The following is a 21,106-nucleotide window of genomic DNA, read 5'->3' as shown; positions in this document are numbered from 1 at the left end:
TCTTTGCAACAAAACCTAAAACCCAAAATACAACAAACAACCGACCAGACCCCGGGTTGCGAGAAGATCGCTAAAGAGAAAGGATTAAGAAAAATGTTCCGAAAAGCTGCTGTCGTCGGGCTCGCCCTCGCCCTGGCGCCGTGCTCGCTGGCCCAGGTCTCCGAGGACTTCGAGGGTGGCTGGGACCAGGCCAAGTGGCCCACGTACGCCAACGACTGCAACCAGGGCGGCAAGGTCACGCTCGACAGCACCACGGCCCACAGCGGCAAGAACTCGATGCGCGTCGACGGCGCCGGCGGGTACTGCGGACACATCTTCTTCGGTACCAAGTCGGTGCCTAGCGGCGACATTTACGTGCGGACTTACCTGTGAGTTGTTGTCTCTTTACTATCCTGAGAGGGGTGTTTCCATAGTTAGAAGAGTGTCACGATCGCTGACAAGAATGTCCCCTCCGTATTTTAGTAAGGCGTCCAAGGCCCTGACGGATGCGCACGTGTCCTTCATCACGATGCCCGACTCGGCGCAGGGCAGCAACAAGCACCTGCGCATCGGGGGCCAGAGCAAGATCCTCATGTACAACCGCGAGTCGGACGACGCGACGCTGCCGGACCTGTCGCCGCAGGGCATCGCGGCGTCCAAGGCGCTGCCCGCGGGCGCGTGGGAGTGCTTCGAGTACCACGTCGGCACCGACGGCACCATCGAGACCTGGCTCAACAACGACACGGTCGCGGGCCTCACCTCGAAGCCGGGCGTCGCCAACGGCAACGCCGCGCAGTGGCAGCGCAACTCAGTCAAGCCGAAGCCGACGGCGATCTACTTTGGCTGGGAGTCGTACGGTGGGGATACCAACACTTTTTTGGTACGACGACATCGTCGTCAGCGGGTCGCGCATCGGCTGCTAGAGGGCAGTAGGAGACGAGGAGACCAGTAATTGGAAGATGGTTTCGGGGCTGCTGGCTCCAACCGCAGCCTGTCTGAGCGCCAAGTAGGCAATGGGTGGCTCTGGAAGAGACTGACGCAGTGCCTACCTCGGCCCTTTCCCAGAAAAAGGGGGTTTTGGGTTGGGGTTATCCGTGGACTTCGATTAGTATATATTCATAACATGAAAATAGAAAGAAATTGTATATATGATCTGGTGTATGCGCACATGCAACAACTGCCCGTGTCACCTTTTTAAATAAGATTGCTCTAGGCCACCTGAAAGGAGGTGCTGAGTTCACCTTGCTTTACTAACAATGCAGCCCTTGAGAGTCTTCAAAGCGCCAAAGCAGCAAGTAAGGAGTTCATAGGATATTCTGGTCATTATAAGTGATAAGTCGCCGCCTCAGAAGGAGTTGCCTGGTTAGAGTATTATCTGTCTTACACGAGTGCCTAATCACGTTCAGTAGAAAGCTAGGCAATAGGGGTTGGGTATGTAGGCTATAAATCCCACCATATCTCCATGATCTGTTCTCACTTCCACTTGACTCTTCCTGGCCACCACCATTTGGTCGCTCACTGCCAGTCACAGCTACAGCTAACTAATCACTCAACGTTTGCTCCTCGCATGTCCTATCTCCTACAAGTCCGAGGCATGAACCCCGAGTCGATGTTCTAGGTCCGCTTTCATCACCGCCGGTTCTGTCAAGATGGGTACACGACCAGGAAGCTCAGGGGCCAAAAAAGCCGAACCATCCGCCTTCATCAACAAATTTCTCAAAACCGCCATGGCCACTGTTATCAAAAAGAAACCGAGCGCGGAGGCTGAGGATGTCAAGGAAGTCAATACAGCCACGCCCGAAAGCAAGCTCCTCGTGCTTCCAGATGAAATTATCATGATGGTTCTACAGAGCATCCAGGACAACGTCTCCATGTTGGTTCTGCACCAGACTTGTCGCCGACTAAGGAGTCTATGCGAGGACGCCACACTCGAGTATCAAGCACTTTCCCAGCTGGATGCGAAGCCCTGGTGGGATGACCCCTATCTAAAGCAGATCTGTTCACTCCAAGATGATGAACTGACAGAATACGGACGACTTCTGTGGCGGGATCGGATGTGCGGCGAATGTAAACATCTGCGAAGCGATGCCAACTCATATAAGCAAGCTGTCGGACGCATCTACCGGACTATGCGGTGCAGTGGCTGCAAAACCCGTCATCCGCTCTATCTATTCTCATATGGCGAGCGCCAGAAAGCCTCCAATGTACGTGTGTGTATTGGGCGCCAGGGGTACTTTCGTTTCTGCAAGCATGTCACATTGGACTTTCAACGCCTCGAGGTTGCAGGGACGGAGCTTGAGTTTGTGGATTGCGCTCAATGTGCAAGTCATAGGCTCGGCAAAAGATCGTATAGTCACGACAATTGCAAAGCGCATCGCCGCGTGATTTTGGGTGCAGAACTCCAATACCATTCCGTTGGTGTTCGGTCCACCTTCGCTACCTGTAGGATGGAGTGGTATCAGCCTGTCTGCTTGTTTTGGCCCGTCAACATGGCTGAGACCGACATGCAGAGCAGCCTCCATGACCAGCTCGTCAAGAACATACCGAAATACATGACTGAGTTTATAGACATCAACCCCCCAATGACTACGTGCCACCATGCCGGCAGCTCGGAGTTTAATGTCAAAAGAGTATCACTGATGGAAAATCAAGCGCCCTCCAACAGTCACCGGACTCGCGCTACCCAGAGCACCTGTACGTCTCCCGATTGCGAGTTTCGTACATCTCTTCTGGTGGAAAGCACCCGTTTCGAGATCAGAGCCGTTTACAAGTTCTCGTTCACTTCGGCCACCGATCCTTCCTGGCTCCGTACTCTCGACCCTCAATCATACCTCAGCGACAGCGATGAGCTTACCCGCGGTCTAATGTGGTGTCCCAACCCAGGTTGCGCTACCATGAGATCAGGGCGCACGCGGGACAATCTCTTCCGTCAACAGTCTGCACCCTCCAGCTGGGAACAACTCCTTTATAAGGTAACTGGACACCAGAGGATGCCATTTTTTGAGGATAGCCCGTGACGTGACTCGATGATATGAATCTGAGCATACACCTCATTTTCCGATATCTGGAAAGAATTAAAGCAATTAGCAAGAGCCATGAATAAACGCGGTTGCAGTGTTGTCTTATACGAATTCCTGGCTTGGTAACCAATCTCACTCGGTGTAAAATTGGTTGATAGGGCCTGGATTCGTAGGCAACCCGTTGTCTCTATGGCAGGGCAACCGTTGCATTCAGCAATCACGGCATCCCCTATGATCTGATAAAGTACATGTTTTCGCCTTCTATTTATTCCATCTGATTCATCCAGCTCGGCTTTTACTTCACCTTTCATTGTCAGAAACAACCCTTCAGCCACCCCAAACCAAATCCAGCTACCACACACCAACCGCCAAATGGATCAGCAACTGAGCACGAAGGCCAAGGAAGCTGCCCCCGACAGCATGTTTCTTAAGATTCCAGATGAGATTATCATCAACATCATATATGACATAGATGACAGGATCTCATTCTTGATGCTGCGCCAGACCTGCAGTAGGCTCAAGCGACTATGTGAAGACGCCACGTTCAAGTATAGACTACCTGCCCATTGGGAAACCGATGCCCAGCGTCCTAACCCCCTACAAGCCAAAGAGGGCTATGTGATATCGCCAGAGGAAGACCCCGAATACTGCCGAACCCTGGGGCGGGACTCGATGTGCGGCGATTGCACGAAGCTGCGCGGCGACCCAGTTCTATACAAGAAGAAAGTCGACCGCATGTACGAGGCTGTGTGGTGCAGCGGCTGTTTAGCATACCACCCAGCGTATTTGTTTTCTTTGGCGGAACGTCAGAAGGAAGACCCCGACCAACGCGTCTGTATTGGACGTCAGGGATACTGGCGTCTTTGCAAGCACAAGACCATTGAGTGGCGAGACATTGAAAATTACGAGAAGAGAGCTCCTTCTGATTCTTGGTGGGAGAGGGTCAAGCCGTGCTTATATATGCGGCACGAGAGTTAGCAGAGTGGCGGGGCCATACCCACGTGCCAGTCGATATGTCTCCGTATACTTTTGCAAGCCGCGATTTGTCGGTGAAGACCAGTGGCTCAAAGTTGAGCACCGGTTCGAATTGAAGTCGAACGAAGCCATCAGGGACGTGTCTGACTGCATTGCAGAAGCTCTGGCCCTCGACCATCCACTGACCCTTTGCAACCACATCACCAACTGGAATTTCCCTTCCCGGCCAGCGTCATGGAGGGCGCAATGCGACACATCATTTCTCCAGTACTACGGTGCAAGTAGTTGCATTATGCCACAATGTAATCTTAGAGCAAGAATCGAGACATACAACTCAGAACTCGCAATATATAACGTGGGTACCATCTCAGCCCAATCTCCTGTCGACCCGGCCTGGCTTGATGCCCTTGATCCCCAGTCGTACCTCAACGAGGGCGACGGGCTAACGCGTGGCCTAATGTGGTGCCGCAATCCAAGTTGTCCTGTTATGAGACTGGGAATTGAGCGATACTTCCTTTTCCACCAAAAGGGCTTACCTTGGGAGGGGATGTAGTTTCAGCCTCCGAGCACCGGCAGTCAACCCTGAAGGACGTTCCATGTTGTGGCTCGACATGATATGGAGGCCTGGGCATACAGGCTGATGTATACTGCCTCGAGAGCGCTCTCGTTGAAATGATAGCTGAAGCAGGATGTATGATCTTCAGGATGCACCACAGTTTGCGCGGAGAGCAATGGCACGATGAACAGCGATAGAGCGACAAAGAGCGATAAATTGAGTGATGCTTTATTATGAATTACCAAAGTGGCTTGCTTCAGCGGGTATATATACTATTAGTGATATCCGGCAAACAGCTTGGCCAAATACCTAGTCTCTAAATGGTGCTGGTTCGTACATGCCGTGATATTCTACTGAAGCGGTTTACAAGGGGCACTTCTTGGGATGCTGCACCGCCCTCTTGACGGAACTCTTGAAGTCATCACCATCGACTTCGAGGATGTAGTTGACCTTCTGCAGCTTCTGCGCCTTGGGCTTCAGCGCTTCCTGGTACCCAATGATGTTTCCATAGTACGGGCTGGACCAGGCGGTGTCGACGTCCAAGTAGACTAGGAGAAGGTTTGTTAGCTTTTGATCATGCTCGGCCCATATCAACTCGCAGGAGAGCCAGAAGAACAAGAAAACTTACAAGAGACGGAGTCCTTGACGTGCTCGGGGTGCAAGAACGCGTACATGGCCGTCTCGTCCCAATAAGGGAGCGTCATGTCCGTGTGGCCGTGCAGGAGCGTGGTGTAGGGGTTCTCGACCTCGACGAGCTCGTCGAGGAACTGCTGGTCCGGGAAGACCTGGTTGGCGCCGTTGCCGACGACGGTGATTTCCGGGAAGTCGGCCGTGAGGGCGATCTTGGCGGCCTCGGGGTCGATCTTGAGGTTGATGTCGGACACGTAGTCGGCCTGGAGCAGGGTGCGGCCCGTCGCGGCGCCCAGCAGCACCGAGTCGATGTAGCCGCCCATGACGACGAGCCCGCGCGTCAGCGACGCGAAGGCCGGGTCCATCCGCACCGCCAGCGCGATGTTGGTGAAGGCCCCGCCGCTGTAGATCAGGATCTCGCCCGGGTGCGCCCGCACCTGCTCCACCATCCAGGCCGCCGCGTGCTCGCCCGCCAGCTCGCCCTTGGGGAACCCTTCCGCGAAGGCGGCCTTGCTGAGGCGGCGCGGGTCGCCCGAGGTCGGCTCTCCGCCCAGGTCCTCTGCTGTCTTGTTCTCCGGGGCGAAGGCACCCTCCTGAAAGACTCTGTCAGTTTTCTGCAAGGACAGTTTCCCCTTTCACGTACAGGGGGAACTAGTGAATGAGGGCCGAGGAACGCACCCATGGCAGCTTGCCGTGCAGCGTGGACCAGACCTGGAAGAGCTCGGGGGTGTTCAGGAGCGGGTAGTCGGCGCCCTTGTGGACGGGGATACACTCGGACAGGTTGCCGAGCTCGAGCCCGGCGAGGCCGTGCATGCTGGTCTGCAGGGCCCAGGAGTCGGCGGTGTCGCCGACGATGCCCACGACGTCCCAACCGGCGTCGAGGGCCTGCAAGATGGGGATGAAGGCCACAGCGGCCCAGTCGTTGTCCAGGATCATCTTGCGGGGCTTACCGTCGCCGTTCCCAGCAGTGCTGTTGCTGTTGCTGCTGTTGCTGGCCATGTAGCCGCTCCCGGGGACCGACCGCTGTTGTTGTTGTCCGGCTTTGGCGGCAGCAGCGCCGGTGACGCCGGCCACCACGGCGGTGGTCGCGAGTACAAGGTTGGAGAAGTACATAACGCCCTCCAAGATTAAGCTGAACTCGGGAGCAACGGCGGCTTCTCTTGACTTGTCCTGAGAAGAAAGACAGGGAAAACGGCGCGAAAGAGCGAGAGGGTTACGAAAACCAGAAAAGGGCGGCCGACGATTTGTCTCGAGACATGTCTTTGACTTTATATATCATCATTGCCGTATCACCGAGGAAACCCGCATGCACACCGACGTTTTGTTCCCCTTCTCGCGCCCACAAAATTTAGACTCGAGTTCTCGCGGCATTTTCTAAGACCTTGCTCAGGAAGGTCTTGCTTTTCCTCCGCTGGCCTATCTTCATTTCGTCCCGCAGCGGGCACCCGACGCTTGGCTGTGATCCAAGGTGAGGCTATCCATGCCGGGTGGGCCGAGCAGAGGAGACCAAACCCACATGGCGAGCAGAGGTTTGCAAGGAACACAGGTAGTCGGCGGAGCATGCCTATCTGGAAGGAATGCTCTTATCTCCATCCCCGGCGTCTGCCCGGCCAATTACCAGAGGCGAATTGGCTGTGATAGGGAAAAAAACACCCACGACTGAACTCGGCTCTCAGTACCGTTAGCGGCGTTCCTGGACCCCCAGTTCCTGAGTCGCGCATATCCTGGGTTTTGTAATGAAAAAATCCTTGAAAGAAAATTTCGACTTTCGACATGCATGAGTGATTTGTTGTATAGATCAGATGAAGTTCGTAATGGGTATTATGAACTCGGAGTTATCGCGAGAAAGTGCTCTACCAGTTCTGCCCCATGCAACTCTACGTGGAATACAAGTACGGTAGCACATGCAACGGGCACGGCTCTCTCCAGCTTAGTAGCTAGGGACGGTTACTCAAGACATGATATAGCACCACAATTCCCGATAACCCAACAGGAAATGACATCAAAGCATACGGGGCACCGAAAAAGTAATGCGCCTATCGATGGAGCTCGACACTGGCTCGATATGTGAACAAGACCTATCGTGGTTTCCACATTATTACACAAGCTAATACACGCAGCGTATCGTTGCGCGACAATAAATAATACACGTTGATCGGCTTTAATCAATACCAAAACCAAACGCCTGTCGGATCTTCATAAAAAGTCATGCACCATGGACACTGCAACGCCGTCTAGTGACGGTGCAGCTTCTCCTTGATCTTGGAGAGGGTGCCCTTCTTCTCGCTCTTCTCGCTGGATCCCGAGTCCTTATCCGCATGGCCCTTGTCCGCATGTTCCTTATCAGCGGCGCCCTCGTCCTCGGGCTTGGGTGGGACACCCTTGGTGACGTGGATACCCTTCTGCTCAAGCAGACCTATATATTTCAGCCATTAGCAAATAGCGTACCTCGGACGGGGTCGTTCTTTCGGGCGTTGGACTTACGGTCAGCTTCCCTACCGGCTCCCGGCTTCGTAGCGTCAAAGTCGCCACCGTCAGCCTGCAGGCCCGACGTCTTGACATACTTCTCGCCCGTGCCCTCGCCGGAGCTCTTGGCGTGGGGATCGTTGGGATCTTCCTTGCCCTCCGCCTCGTCCTTCTTATCTCCGACGATGCCGCTATCGGCCTTGCCGGAGTCGACGTCGACCTTACCGGCGTCACCGCCACGCTCGCGGGCGAGCTCGTCCAAGGGCTTCGGGGGCGGGATCTTGTCCAGGTCCTGACCCTTGTTGATGCCCTCGCCGGTGTTGTCGACGTCCATCGCCGCGTTCTTGGGGTGGGTCTGCGGGTTCTCCGGGTCCCGGGTGTCGTTCTGGGCCTTGGAGGTGTCGGCGGGCACGTCTTGCGCCTTCATCTCCGTGTGCTTGTTGTCCGGGACCTTGTCCGCGCCGGCGGCGGTGCCCGTGGTTTTCGCAAACTGGGCCGAGTCGTGGTGGGGCCCCGTTGTTGTGGATGACGTCGTTGGTGTGGGGGTAGAAGCCTGCTGCGTGGAGTGCGCCGTAGATGTAGTTGGCGTGCCGGTAGTGGAGGGCTCGTGGCTGTTGACGCTGGAAGCGTTGGGCTGAGGGTCTGCGGGTGCGACATGTTAGCGTGATATCTACGCCGCACGAGTATCAAAGGCTGGGCGTTGGGGTAGCGTACCGATGTTGCCCTTGTCGAAGGGCTCACCCTTGGATACGTCGCCCTGGGCGCCGGAAATGGGCTCCTGGCCATGGGTCTCGTTGTTGGCGGTGGTGGTGGTGTCGCTCTCACCCCAGACGGCCTTTTGCTGCTGCTGCTGCCATGCTGTTGACAGTTTCCATTGTGAGCTGAGAGTTTGTGTGTAGATGAGCGGCTTGCTTTGGTGTAGTTGGCGTACGTATTGTGATTTGTGGATATCAAGAGCTGGGAGAAAACGGGTATCTTCGCAGGGTCGGTGGTATAAGTCAATGGTCTTTGTGTGAATGAAATGCAATGGATTGGGAGCCAAGAGAGTTCGAGATGGACGGGCGGCTCTTGGTAGTGTTTATATGGAGCGTAAGTTCTACACCACATCCTGCTTACACAAAGAAAGAGCTGGTGGCTAGCAGGCTGCAAGTGACGTCTTCCCTCCATTGCGTTATGACACATGGCTATGGCCAGATTAGGTACACTCTTACCAAGGCCCGACAGGGCAACAGCCCCCCGGACGGAACAGTTAGCCGTCCATACCAGACCTAAGCCCAGTGGGACACAAGTGGAAGCACATCCATCGGCTACGGGATTGATTCCCTGACCGACGACGTACTAGGGTCTCTAGGCTTCTTATTGGGTAATTGTTTCTACCCCTTTATATATAGCAACCTGTTTTTTTCTTCCGGATGATCATTCTCATTGAGCGCATGTAGTCTCGTACAAGCAATTGGCCAAGCCTGCCCAGTCTGATCCTTTCCGGGGTACCAAGGCTACAGCGACCCCACCGTTGCTACCCGGGCATCTGTATGTGTTGTGTGTTGTGCGAATACCAGATCCATGGGCTAGAATGATCACGATCCGATGCGTGCAAGCGTGCCGACGAAGCGAAAGACTAAGACAAAAAGCTGCTCACCGTGTGCCTTGGCGAAAAGCGCATGGCGTGTTGATCAATCAATGGCAGCTCATCGTACATACAGGGCTGGAGGGGCAGGTAGCGCCGTTGCGCAGGTGCTCGGGGCCCGCCCGCAAGCCCCATGACGTTGGCGGGGTACCACACCCAAAACGACGTCACCAGGGAATAATCTGGGGTCGTACGGCGTAGCTGGACAAAGGCAGGATGACGCAGCAACTGTCGTCTTTGCCAGTTTGCCTTGCTTCAGCTTGGCCTTTTTTTTGCGCATCTACTTCAAAGTTTGGGGCTTGCACCTGTTTCTCTGCCAATCACTGCCAATCGGACGTCTGTGTGGCGTTCTAGAACAAGAATACTCGATCTGCAGTGGCCTATCATCCAATCTTATGCCGTCAGGTTATAGGACATGTGTATGATTTGCTTTCATGGGGCCCGTGCAGGAACAATTTCTGCAGACGCAATCGGATGTAGGTAATCCAAGACGACACAGGCCCTATGCAGCCACTGCCACACGAGCCACATGTGCCACACCATCGCCGGCCACACCCAAGATGCATCGGAACCTTCACTGCTGGAGCTGACCGTCTGACCGATGGCTCAAAGACGTTACCTCATGCCACCAGTACTCTATCTCCAATCACCAAGAACGATTGCTTTGAGCTTCCTGAAACGGCGGGAACACGTATCACGGAAGTTGGATCGCCTGTCCACTTGCAAACACAGTCCAAGACCACCTCTTTGACGTGATCCCGCAGGTGGTCGGATGACATTATCGACAGTCTCCATCAGGATGCGTGAACCGTTGAAGATCCTCTTGAAGCTAAATTACTCATGACTCTGACGTTGCCGATGCCCTGTCAACCAAGCTCGACTCGGACAAGCCAGTTGTTTGCTTACTGCCGGATGGGGTCGGAGTTTGACCTGGAAAATCAACAGCTCGAGCGACAGTATAATAGTCAGGAACGAGACAAACACCCCAATAACATCAATTCCAGTGAGAATAGTGAGTGGAGCGCGCTCCTCATGGGGTAAGAACCGCTCATCGATAGTCGATCCGGAGATGTTCACTTTAGGCAGTGTTGATGCTAGCGTGGCGATCTAGATGGCACCGAATGCGTAGCTCTCCCATTTGCTGTGGTGCTTCAGACAACTCTGAGTTGAAAGTGAGCAGCCGACTCTTGCACTTTCTCTAAGGGGGTTCGTCCGGCTTCTTCTCTAGACTCGGTTCGAAGCGCTAACGGCAAATGAAGAACGACCAATGTAGTCTTTTATACGTAGAAGGGACAGGACTCGAAGAGACAGGACTCGAAGGGACTGCATTATGTATAGAAGAGGACTCTTGTTCGTGGCTGTGAGTCGTTTTCCCCTGGCTTTTAGATCCTTACGGGGTTGAACTTATCTCACCCCCAGTCACTCTTTCATCATGTACAAGACACTCGCTCTTGTGCCGTTCCTTCTGTTGGGCGGCGTCCAGGCCAAGCCCAAGCAGCCCTGTCTGAAATGCACCCCTGACTCCTGCGCTCTAGGTATGAAAAATCCATGACATTGAAGACCCCAGACTGCATATTGACTCTGACGCTCAGTGGCTTTCCAGACCGGCCTTGCAGCTGAGGACCCCAAGGATGCGTGCTCGGCTTTCATGCGCACAACAGTCACGCCTTTGACGAGCTACGCCACCGTCACAACCACCGCGTTCCAGACCGTGGATGTCACGGATGTCGTAACCAAGAGCATATTCGGCACAGTGACTCAAGTAAGCAAGACTGGAGAGAAAGCACACCTGATGCGAGTTCGGGGCAGATGCTAAATGGCGCAACAGAACGACACTACCAGTGCCCTTACTTCGGAGACCAGCTTCGCTACTGTCACCGACGTCGCTACCAAGGTATAATAAAGTTCTTCGAGACGGGTGGGTAGAGAAGAGGTTGCTAATCCAGACTATCAGACCAACTCTGTCGACGTCACCATCACCAATACCGAAACACTGACGGTATGTCATCATTCACCATCATATGGAACGTGTACGGCTCCAAATAGTACTTGCTGCCCACGTCGCAGACTACATCGACTCAAACCAGTACATGCTTCGTCACCACCACTCTGGGTGTGGTTAACCCTCCCCCAAGAGGATCAAACAAGGCAATTGTGTTGACAACCCCAGCCTACGCCGCGCGATCGCCGCCGGTCGTAGAAACCTGCCCGGCATGCCCTTACCTGTGCCGGTGGACGTAAGTGTGAACGCGAGCGTCAGCGCCGCTGGAGCATTAGTTCCAGCCTACGCGACCGACGTCTGCCTGAACGTCAATGACTTTTCCAGCGCTTGCCGATGCGCTGGCGTGCGCCCGACCACCATCACGGCAACGGCCCCCAGCGCCACCTTAACCGTGATCAAAGGTGCGCAGGTCACGGAGACGACCCAGGTCGACTCGACCGCCAGCTTGACCACGACGGCGACGGCGACGGCGACGCAGACCATCGTTGTCACCGAGATGGTTTCTTTGACCATAACGGTCCCACTTACTTCTACTGTCGACCAGGTTAGTCATGTATTATTGCAGTCCATGCCGGCTTCGTACTGGTACTACCCACCGACAAGCCATGCGTATAATGCATCCGGCGAGACCATGTTAACTGACGACGACTTTCCACAGACGGACACGACTACGGCGCTTGCGACAACCACCACCGAGGTTCTTGAGACAACAGCTACAGTGGTGACTAGCACAGGTATGTACCCGGCTTTCTTGTGTCTTGGCAGGTGGTCTTCGGTTCCACCGAGAAGAGCCAGAACTAGAAAAGAAAGAAAGAAGCGCGCCTTCTCCGATGATACCTACTGACGTGATGCTCATGACACGTAGTAACCCCAGCACCCTCCAACGGCGTCCTGACAGTCCAAGGCTCCAGGTTCGACGGCACATATGCCCGTATCGTGTTTCCGGATGACGATAACGAGAACGCTAGTGACCACCAGGCCGTGAGGGCTTTTGCTGCTCAAAGCATCGAGGCCACCCTCGTCTCCATCACCGATGAGGGCGGCCTCAGCGTATTTGGGTACGAAGCTGCTAGCCCGAACTCAAGGATGGCCATACTATTCTTCGAACCGTCTTACCGTATCCAGTCCGGCAGCCTCTTCGCTCTGGTCTGCGCCTCCGCCCCCGTCACCGGGCTCGTGACCTGCACCCGAAACTTGGGCGGCGGCCCGAGCCCCGTCGTCTTCCAGCAATGCGAAGCCCTGGCAGACCAGGAGACGAACGGCGCTGGTGTGGTAATCTCGGACCACGAGGAGGACGGCTGCGAAACGTTCGAGTTCGTCCTGGAACCACAGGTATCAGTGAACTAGAACTGTTCTGTCGCGTAAGCTCTTCCTTCCATAACTAAAGCGCCACAACGGGGTGGAAATGCCCGGCATGTGTCGCTTGTACACAGAAACTCCAACTGTCGCCTGCTCAGAACATGCTTTCTGTTGGCTGATTTGCAAGGCAAGACACGGTTTTAGTCGGTGGGACGTCTGGCCCCCTTTACATAGCTGGACCACTTATTTTCTCTAAAGGCGGCTCTAGAGATATTATCCTTGCTATCATACAGGGGTTCAGAACCTGTTGGTTGTGCTAACGCCCACAAGAAAGCCCTTGCCCACATGGGCTGACAGGCTGAGCAGTGTCCTGCATCATCTCGCGAACCTTCGCTCTTACCACTTACACCACTCGGCTGTGAAAAGTGGCCCCTTGTGAACCCCTCTTCGCTATTTTCTTCTCAATCATGTAAGTTGCGTACGGGCCTGTGCCGCCCCATTTAGCAAGATCTTGGACATTCGACTCCAATATCTGAAATCCAAATTTCTTGTAGACTTGGAGGCCAGCCTCATAGGCCATCATGTAAATATCGACATTCATCCTTTCGGCTGCGGCCACTCCATGTCCTACTAACATCGAAGCGATTCCGCGGCCTTTGTTATCAGGATGAACCGCGAGGTAATCAAGCTCTGATTTGCTCCGTTAGTCGTGATTCGAGAGCAGGAGTTTGCGATACAAGCGTAGTACACTCACCTATACACTCATTGTTCCTCTCAAAATACTTGGCCTTGGCCACATGCACGTGGTCATCCATGCCGGGCAGATCAAGGAAACTCCAATCCGCCTTGTCGAAGGCCTTGGTGAACTCTTGCTCCTCCTCGGCGCTCACGGCCGGGGTCTGGGCCTCGAGCCATTCGCCGACGAGACGGTGCGGCAGGATCCATCGGGCGTAGCCCACGATGCGTCCTGTTTCCCCATCCACGACGAGCTGGTGGCGTCGCTGGGCACGGTCGTTGAGCAGGTTTCGGGGCATACGCTTCGCGGCATTCGCCGTCACGTATTCCAGAGTCCGGTCTGTCCACAGGAGTTTATATCCAGGGCTTTCCCAGAAGGCCCCTATATTGTTGTAAGCCAGCCCTGGCGCGTCGGCCACAGTGCAACCTCGGATCTCGTAGGGTGGCATTGCCAAAAGACTGGGAACCGATAAGGCAAGGAGACTGTAGATACGGCTGTTTTGCTACTTGCAAATATTACCAAACCCATTTTCACGTCTTTGAACCCCCTTATCTTCCTCCCAACTCGTCGACAAAGCTTACGACGTTGTACATGGATAACCGCCAGGCAGCCGTTTAAACTACAACGTCTTTCCGCAATCGGCGGGGAAACCGGACAGCAAAAGTCACCTCCCAAATATTGCCTAGGAACGCCCCCAAAGCTTGCTTCGGAACTGGGATATAGTCAGTTTATTTAAAAAGAAACGGGTGTCTGTCTGAACATCGAACGTATCTTCATTGCCCATGCCCATGCCCAAGCCACATTTGGGATTGGGCTAAGATGTAAGGTGTACGAGCCACGGCGTGGTGGGGTGTATGATGTAGGCAAGTACCAACCGACCACCTGAGCTGACCGCTTACAGCCTTACATCGCTTGCTGGCCTGGGCTTGACGCATGTGCAACCTTCATTGGACAGGCTTCACTACCGTCTATTACACGTTATCTGCGCCGCCTGGAGAAACACCCCCGAGTAGCCGCGTGAGCAAGCTGACTGACCCTCTTTCATCTTGTCGCAGCTGCCCCTCCTCACGCATACAGTCGCAAGTTAGGTACTGGTGGGCGAAGCCTCCTAGAACGCGTACTACTTCAAAAGGGATGCTGTTGCCAGTCATATAACGCCGTGGCTTGGCTTCGAGTTAGCAGAAACCATGCGTCTGGAACATATTCAACTTATCGCATCTGCCTGGTTCGGCCTTGTCGCGGGCTGGGGTTTGCCAGAGAAGCAGCACGTCTTGGGGCTTCAAGACGACCATGAGGGGCAGCAGCACTGGTCACCGCCGGCGTCCTTGTTCGATGCCGGCGAGGCCCACCATCGGCCACATGTAGGATTCGTCGCCCTGGGCGATTCCTACAGCACCGGGATCGGGACCGGCGTCGTGGGAGAGGAGAACGACTGCCGACGAAGTCTGGGCGCCTACCCGCAGCTCATCGCGTTGGACCTCGCCGCGGAGCACGGCGGGCTCCCCAACCGCACCTCGTTCCAGTTCCTGTCGTGCACGGGCGCGACCACAGAGGACATCTTGTCGGGCGGCGGCAGCCCCGCGTCGCAGATCGACGCCCTCAACGCGTCGCGGCCCATCGACTTTGCGCTGCTGACGGTCGGCGGCAACGACCTCGGCTTCTTCCACGTCATGAACGCCTGCATTTTCCGCTTCTACAACTTCTACTCGGGCACGTGCGAGACGGCGCTCGCGCGCGCCCAGGAGCGCCTCGACAGCCGCGACTTCGACGAGCGCCTGTACCTCGTCATCACGGAGCTGCTCGACAAGGTGCGCTGGGAGAAGAAGCCGCGGTTCCGCGTCACCGTCACGGGCTACGCGCAGTTCTTCAACGACCGCACCGAGGCCTGCGACGACATGAGCCTCGGCGTCTGGTGGCGCGGGCCCAAGCTCGAGCGCCAGCTGCGCCGCCGCATGAACGTCATGGTGCGCGCCGTCAACCGCAAGATCGAGGCCGCCGTCGCCCGCATCAACCGGCAGTTCACGAGCGCCAAGGTCGTCTTCGTCGACTACGATGCCGCCTTCGAGGGCCACCGCTTCTGCGAGCTCGGCGCCGTCGAGCCCGACTACGCCCGCAACGACACCTGGTTCTTCCTCGTCGGCGGCCCGGACAACATCGACCGTCCGGGCGGGAACGGTACCTCTGACACCACTACTGGCGGCAGTGCTGCGTCCCGGCTGTACTACACCGCTGATGCACAAACGCTAGACGAACAATCGTCAGGCCGTCTCGTCGAGCCTGCAACCTGCTTACCACCCGCTCAACGCTCAGGCGACTGGGGCGAGCTGGCGCTCTGCTACATGGCCATGTCGATGGCGGAAGACCCTACACTGTGTCAAGCGCGCGAGGGAGAGATCATGACGAAGAAGAACTCCATGTGGCATGTACCGACGTATTATGGGAAAACATTCCATCCACGATCTCTCGGCCACGAGGCGATCCGGGATAGAATATACGAGGTCTGGTCTCAGCAGCAGGAGCCCTAATGACATCAGATTACAAGAGAAAGTACGCATTCAGCATTAGCATGAAGGGATTGAAACTGCGTGTTTCCCCTGGGTCACGGTTAGCATTGGGGGCATTCACTGGGAGTGTCTGTTAATGGGGTGGAGGCGGTTTTGATTTGCCTATGTACGTCGTCGTACGCGGATATACCCTTGATACTTCTTCCCTTCAATTCCCCTCTCTTCGTCATTTGACCCGTGATGCTTCACATAGCCCCTTGCCTTGGCATAGCATGGCATAGCATAGACTGGTTTGCCAACAGCCTCCTCCTCCAATGACCAGTTGATGTGTTTGTTACCCAATCCTTCACTTCCGCGGGACTCAGCACCTGCTGCTGCATACCCCCGCGGAATTACATGTACCATAATCCTAGACAAATGAGATCCTCCAGTATTACAAGATTGCCTCAACAAATGACCATCCAGTACCCCTTTTTGGAGGCACACAAGTCCCAGGTATGGCTTCTTTCGGCCTTTAAACCCATAAACCGCCTCCCCCTTTCCTCCTAAAATAGCCTCTTCCCAGGCCTTCTCTCCCTATTTCTTTCCCCTCGGCGATGCGTCTTCGTCCGTGACAGAGTGCAGCACAAGCCGGTTAGGGTACTCTGGCGAGTTCACCGCGTGACCCTCGCTCCAGTCGTAGCCGACGGCGTACGCAAAGAGAGAGCCATGACGGTTGAACGCCGTTGTCGTGATAGCGGCTCTGACCGAGTCGCCGTTGCCGCTGCCCTTGGCGGTTCCGTTTGTCGTCCTATTGTTGGCGGTGGCGGCGGCGACAGCAGGAAGGACAGCAGCAGGGGGCTCGTAGGCCTTGTAGCGGGTGTGGGACATACGATCCCAGAAGTGGAACGTGCCGTCCGAGCCCGCCGTCACAAAGGTCGTCGCGTGCACTGGGTGGAATTGCACGTCGTTGACGGTGTAGACCTTTGTCGTTTTCTTGATATCGGGAGCGGAGCGGTGGCAGCGGAAGGTGAAATTGATGCTGTGACGGGTGGAAGAAAAAGCGATGACACCGTGTTAGGAACCGGTGTTTTTTTTTCGAAGACGACGAAGAACGATAAGAGCCGCGTTCCGGGATTTGGTTTTCGGACGTTTGGCGAAGGGGAAAATAATAGTAATAAGTTTGTAATACCTTTTTCCGTCGCTCTTGTCGTCGGCGGCGTTGATGCCGCATCGGCCCTCGATGGACGCCGTGGCCCAGCCCCGGCCGTCGGGGAAGACGGAGACGGCGCGCGTCTGGTGCTTGAGCGGCGACTGGGTCGTGCGCAAGAAGACGGACGGGTTGCGCAGATCCACGAGGTGGATGTGCCGCTCCGCGGTCGCGATGACCAGGAGCGACGACTTGGTGTCCATGGCGTAGACGCGGTCGGCGCACGCCAGCGTCGCCAGGGGCCGCTGCTCCGGCTGGCGCAGATCCCAGTACTTGACGGTCTTGTCCCAGGAGCCCGTCGCGAAGAGGTGGGCGGGCGACGAGGCCCCTAGGGCAGCGGTGTCCAGGAAGCGCACGGAGCGGATGGGCGCGTCATGAGAGCCGATGGCGGCTTGTTGGCCCGTGGCTAGATGCAGCAAGTGTGGTTGCTTGGCTGCGCCTCCTGCGAGGACTATGGTTCCGTCCTTTACGTGACCGTTGCTGTTAGTATATGCCAACGGATATCTCCGTTTTGCTTTTGCTCCCCAAGCAAAGGGGCGTGTCTGGCTTGGGGAGGAGGAGTTGTACTTACCTAACAGGGAAAATGTTTGTTTGGTATGCTTGTTCTTGGAAGGTCGAATCGAGGCTGCACGGTTAGAAAATCAAATCATGGACTTACCTTGGCCCAGTCGCAGCTCAGCACAGGACTGTCCATCGTGAGCATTGCAGCTGCTCGGGCAGATGGACCCGACGCGACGTCGTAGATACGCACTTTGCCGTCCCAAGAAGCAGCCGCGAGATGGTTCGCGACTGGCGACCACGAGACGGACGAGATGGTATCTACAGCGTCGGCCGGCAGGACTGTGTCTGCTGAAGCTGCCGAGCCCATGGTGGTGGGTCTGTTGAAGCTCATTATAAGAGAGGTTGATGATAGTTCTATGTGAACGATATAATTGGCAGATATTTGAACTGTTGTCGCGATATGGTAGATACCAATGAATGTAATGATGCAGAAAGGACGGGAATATTGGGCTCTTGACTTTCAGCTTGCCCAGCTGAGATTTATAAGCAGACCTGACTCAGCTGAATCTAGGCAGACACCAGGCGCGCGCCAACGTTTGCAACCCACCCTGTACCGCATTCTGCCCAGTCCAACGTCAAAGCACCCAATTCTCTACATCATTTATCAAACTATTGCCTGCTTAAGTACTCTTGGAGAAATTAGATGGGATATATAGCAGCAGTGGTGGTCTGCCCGAAATGTGTCCGCTTTCCTAGAGCTTCAGGCCAAAAAATTCTGGCCGGCTACATAGTTCATCCATGACAGGTAAAGTACATCCTAAGTGTAAGCCCCGAAATGCTCCGTTCGTATGTCCTTATCTTGGTTTCGGCTAGTAGAGTTGGGTGACCCAAGATGAGGTAGGTGGCTACATACATGTAGCCCTAGAACACCATAAGAATCCAGAATTTGCTGTTCTTTGATACCTAGCTTGAAACCGCATTGGTGGTGGTTTTCTTCTATAGATCTATATCTAGAAACCTGTATTGTAGCCCTTCAAGCTCAAGAGTTGATCGAGGCGTAGACCATCGTATTTAACACTTTCCAGCCATTGAGGACGAAATGGACTCTCAAAGCCGCATCGAGGCATGGCAATGATGGCTGAGCAGATTTTAGCCCTTGGCTTCCTCATCTTTGAGAACCCGAATGGCCACACGCACACCCTGTTGGCCATTGCGAAGACGGCCAACTTGTCGCATTATCTATGACACCTTCAGATTTGACAGCACGCCTACCTATCAGACATAATGGTTATTATGCTGCATAAGTGCCATCATCGTGCGGTATATCATTGATACTGCAAAGACAGTCCGGATCCATGGGCAGATATACCTCCAGTTGATCACACTCTACTCGGTCCTATCACTCTCCCAGCTGCTCGAGGCATCTCATCCTACACGAGCCCATAATGGCCTGGAGCTCGCTTGTTGCTCTAACAGTCGAAGAGCAACTCGGGATCTTGGCGCTGCTGATTTACCTGAACCTGGGAATCGCATGGTACTACTACAGCTGCCGGAAGTCCCAACAGTATCAACACTTCAAGCATCTCGTCATCGGAAGGCCGCCATCACTAGAACCAGTACCAGTACCAGTACCAGTACCAGCATCCTTTGCCACAACAACAACAACAACAACAACAACCACCCCCAGGCGGGCGCCCGTACGGCGGGGCCGTTTCGACGGCACCTGGTACGCACTCAAGCGATGGGTCTTTGTGACCGCCAGCGTCCTCTTCTGGATCGTCCACGCGCTCCTGCTGCTAGTCATCTCGTTGGGCACGCAGCTGGGGGCCACGGCTGCGGCCGGCGCCCGCGTGGTGTACGAATGGGCCTGGCGGAGGAAGCTGCGGGAGTCCAGGAGAGGAGACTTGGTGACGGAATTGGCCGCCGGCCCCTCTCCCTCCTCTGCCGAGGAAGGGAAGATGGTGACGCCTGCGGCATTGCTGGCACGGCCAGAGATGGCGCATGTGGTGGCACAAACTGCCCGTTAGAAGATGGTTTACGGAGGCGGCAGCTGGTTGGCCAACGGGGCAGTAGTTAATACTTGTGTTTCATCTATATAGTGAGATTTGGGAGAGCTTGTCGGGGATGGACACACAACAGGCGTTCGGCAAACCGCGGATAGATTCGAGTAAACAATTTGACTTTGGAATTCAGCAAAACCTATGCCGTTTCCCTTCTGCTATGAGATCTTCAAATTCATGCTCATCGGCAGATCATTCTTTGATACGGGCACCATAGACTTTGCATTTCTCGTCCTTGGGTTTGCATCGATCAAATTAGACGAGTTACTGTGTTCTCTACCACGTGCGAGCTGGGCGTACGTGAACTTCGCGTCAGGACTAAGAGCCTGTTTCTTGCCCGATAACAGGGAGGGCAACAGAAGCCGAAGTCGACGGTATGAACAATGGAAGGAGGCCAAGAGCTGAAACCAGCCCAGATGTGGTCGACGTACTATCGCATTTCGGCAGGGAAAGCAGATCCGGATGGGAGGATCAGGTGGACCGAGTTCGGGTGACAATTAGTAGGATAGACTTGGCCTTTCCAAGGATGATACCATGAAATCTGCTTTCCAAGAGATGTCGGGCACGGCCTTCATTTTTTCCCTTGGATTTCGGGATGCATGAGGCAAGTGTTCATGTTGATTTGGGCATCTTGCTTTTGGAGGGAATTGTTTCCAGGTAGGAAGTCAGTGACCATGTTAGATATCCCGGCTCCACCTGCCTGAATACGAAGCTGTTTCGCAATACATGTATATACCGTGTTGGGCTGCCAGGCGGTTAAGTTTGCGCTGTTGAGTAGCCCTGGGGGCCTATAGGTCACAGGAATGTCTTCCTTGGCGCGTGTAGGTGTAGACATGCCAAATTTCCGAAATGCATTTCCCAATTGGACGGCGACCGGGTTCTGATTGGATTCACGAGCCCAACTCCATGATCTGCCGTGGAGTCAAAGAACGGGAGCTCAAGGGGGAAGGGACGATGGCAAGAAGGTATAGGCCACAGGCAATTTCTTTTGGCCCAAAGAACGTCTTCGCCATCAAGATCTGGACAGAAGACTCCGGGTTCAGTTGGTTTGTCTTTTTTCCATCGTCGAACACGATGACACACGTATGGCGCAGGCCCACGGATGGGTTGGATAGAAATAGAAACCCCCTCAAAAAATAGGATCGCGAGTGGGGGCGACGGAGCTCCTAACGCAGGAACCCGGGCTCTACCGTTGTCTAGTGCTCCCAATCGCCACGTTCTCGTTCAAATAGTTTGCAGCATGCCGCACTAGATAGCCACCTCGTGATGGCGGCGAGTCATTCAACATTCCTTTTGCGAATGCGCCTGACGGCTGTGTGCGTATGTATTCACCCGCCACTTGCCGCATAACCGAGCTGTCATCAAGGGAGGAGCTGTCTTGGACGCTCTGGGCTTCCCTCTGTCGTCCGATTAAGCACTGGCTTGCGCAGCATGGGCTTGCTTATCGTGTTCGACGAGCCACCATGAGCAAATCGAGCAGATCCTGGAGAGCGTTCTCTGCCAGAAAAATGCTATTTTTGACCTTCAGTTGAAACGCGCATGGGGAGAAAGTCTCACGGGTT

The 21,106-nt window shown here is 54.9% G+C and overlaps 9 protein-coding genes across 9 annotated transcripts; 5 read left to right on the top strand and 4 right to left on the bottom strand.

Moving 5' to 3' along the window:
• Positions 1 to 93: 93 nt before the first annotated feature.
• Positions 94 to 931, top strand: PG997_012573 (uncharacterized protein; the record flags this gene model as incomplete). Its single annotated transcript, XM_066816887.1, has 2 exons — positions 94 to 368; positions 463 to 931. 2 exons carry the CDS (start codon positions 94 to 96, stop codon positions 929 to 931), a joined length of 744 nt encoding a protein of 247 aa, XP_066662579.1.
• Positions 932 to 1,628: 697 nt separating this feature from the next.
• PG997_012572 (uncharacterized protein) lies at positions 1,629 to 3,977 on the top strand (the record flags this gene model as incomplete). Its single annotated transcript, XM_066816886.1, has 2 exons — positions 1,629 to 2,951; positions 3,351 to 3,977. The coding sequence occupies 2 exons, from the start codon at positions 1,629 to 1,631 to the stop codon at positions 3,975 to 3,977; spliced, it is 1,950 nt and encodes a 649-aa protein (XP_066662578.1).
• A 916-nt stretch (positions 3,978 to 4,893) lies between these two features.
• On the bottom strand, positions 4,894 to 6,273 carry PG997_012571 (uncharacterized protein; the record flags this gene model as incomplete). Its single annotated transcript, XM_066816885.1, has 3 exons — positions 4,894 to 5,078; positions 5,159 to 5,774; positions 5,839 to 6,273. 3 exons carry the CDS (start codon positions 6,271 to 6,273, stop codon positions 4,894 to 4,896), a joined length of 1,236 nt encoding a protein of 411 aa, XP_066662577.1.
• Positions 6,274 to 7,394: 1,121 nt separating this feature from the next.
• On the bottom strand, positions 7,395 to 8,793 carry PG997_012570 (uncharacterized protein; the record flags this gene model as incomplete). Its single annotated transcript, XM_066816884.1, has 4 exons — positions 7,395 to 7,576; positions 7,645 to 8,268; positions 8,341 to 8,484; positions 8,781 to 8,793. 4 exons carry the CDS (start codon positions 8,791 to 8,793, stop codon positions 7,395 to 7,397), a joined length of 963 nt encoding a protein of 320 aa, XP_066662576.1.
• Positions 8,794 to 11,466: 2,673 nt separating this feature from the next.
• On the top strand, positions 11,467 to 12,602 carry PG997_012569 (uncharacterized protein; the record flags this gene model as incomplete). The annotated part of the gene is made up of 2 exons (XM_066816883.1): positions 11,467 to 11,989; positions 12,121 to 12,602. The coding sequence occupies 2 exons, from the start codon at positions 11,467 to 11,469 to the stop codon at positions 12,600 to 12,602; spliced, it is 1,005 nt and encodes a 334-aa protein (XP_066662575.1).
• Positions 12,603 to 12,851: 249 nt separating this feature from the next.
• PG997_012568 (uncharacterized protein) lies at positions 12,852 to 13,738 on the bottom strand (the record flags this gene model as incomplete). Its single annotated transcript, XM_066816882.1, has 3 exons — positions 12,852 to 12,912; positions 12,962 to 13,244; positions 13,309 to 13,738. 3 exons carry the CDS (start codon positions 13,736 to 13,738, stop codon positions 12,852 to 12,854), a joined length of 774 nt encoding a protein of 257 aa, XP_066662574.1.
• A 739-nt stretch (positions 13,739 to 14,477) lies between these two features.
• Positions 14,478 to 15,815, top strand: PG997_012567 (uncharacterized protein; the record flags this gene model as incomplete). Its single annotated transcript, XM_066816881.1, has 1 exon — positions 14,478 to 15,815. The coding sequence occupies one exon, from the start codon at positions 14,478 to 14,480 to the stop codon at positions 15,813 to 15,815; it is 1,338 nt and encodes a 445-aa protein (XP_066662573.1).
• Positions 15,816 to 16,370: 555 nt separating this feature from the next.
• Positions 16,371 to 17,875, bottom strand: PG997_012566 (WD40 repeat-like protein; the record flags this gene model as incomplete). Its single annotated transcript, XM_066816880.1, has 3 exons — positions 16,371 to 16,815; positions 16,966 to 17,447; positions 17,642 to 17,875. The coding sequence occupies 3 exons, from the start codon at positions 17,873 to 17,875 to the stop codon at positions 16,371 to 16,373; spliced, it is 1,161 nt and encodes a 386-aa protein (XP_066662572.1).
• A 1,054-nt stretch (positions 17,876 to 18,929) lies between these two features.
• PG997_012565 (uncharacterized protein) lies at positions 18,930 to 19,511 on the top strand (the record flags this gene model as incomplete). Its single annotated transcript, XM_066816879.1, has 1 exon — positions 18,930 to 19,511. The coding sequence occupies one exon, from the start codon at positions 18,930 to 18,932 to the stop codon at positions 19,509 to 19,511; it is 582 nt and encodes a 193-aa protein (XP_066662571.1).
• Between the last annotated feature and the right edge of the window lie 1,595 nt (positions 19,512 to 21,106).

Source organism: Apiospora hydei (assembly GCF_038363865.1).
Source record: "Apiospora hydei strain CBS 114990 chromosome Unknown utg000009l_segment0_segment0, whole genome shotgun sequence".
In the NCBI taxonomy this organism is placed as follows: domain Eukaryota; kingdom Fungi; phylum Ascomycota; class Sordariomycetes; order Amphisphaeriales; family Apiosporaceae; genus Apiospora; species Apiospora hydei.
The sequence above is the reverse complement of the archived record's forward strand: the minus strand, read 5'-3'. Positions and strand labels throughout refer to the sequence as shown.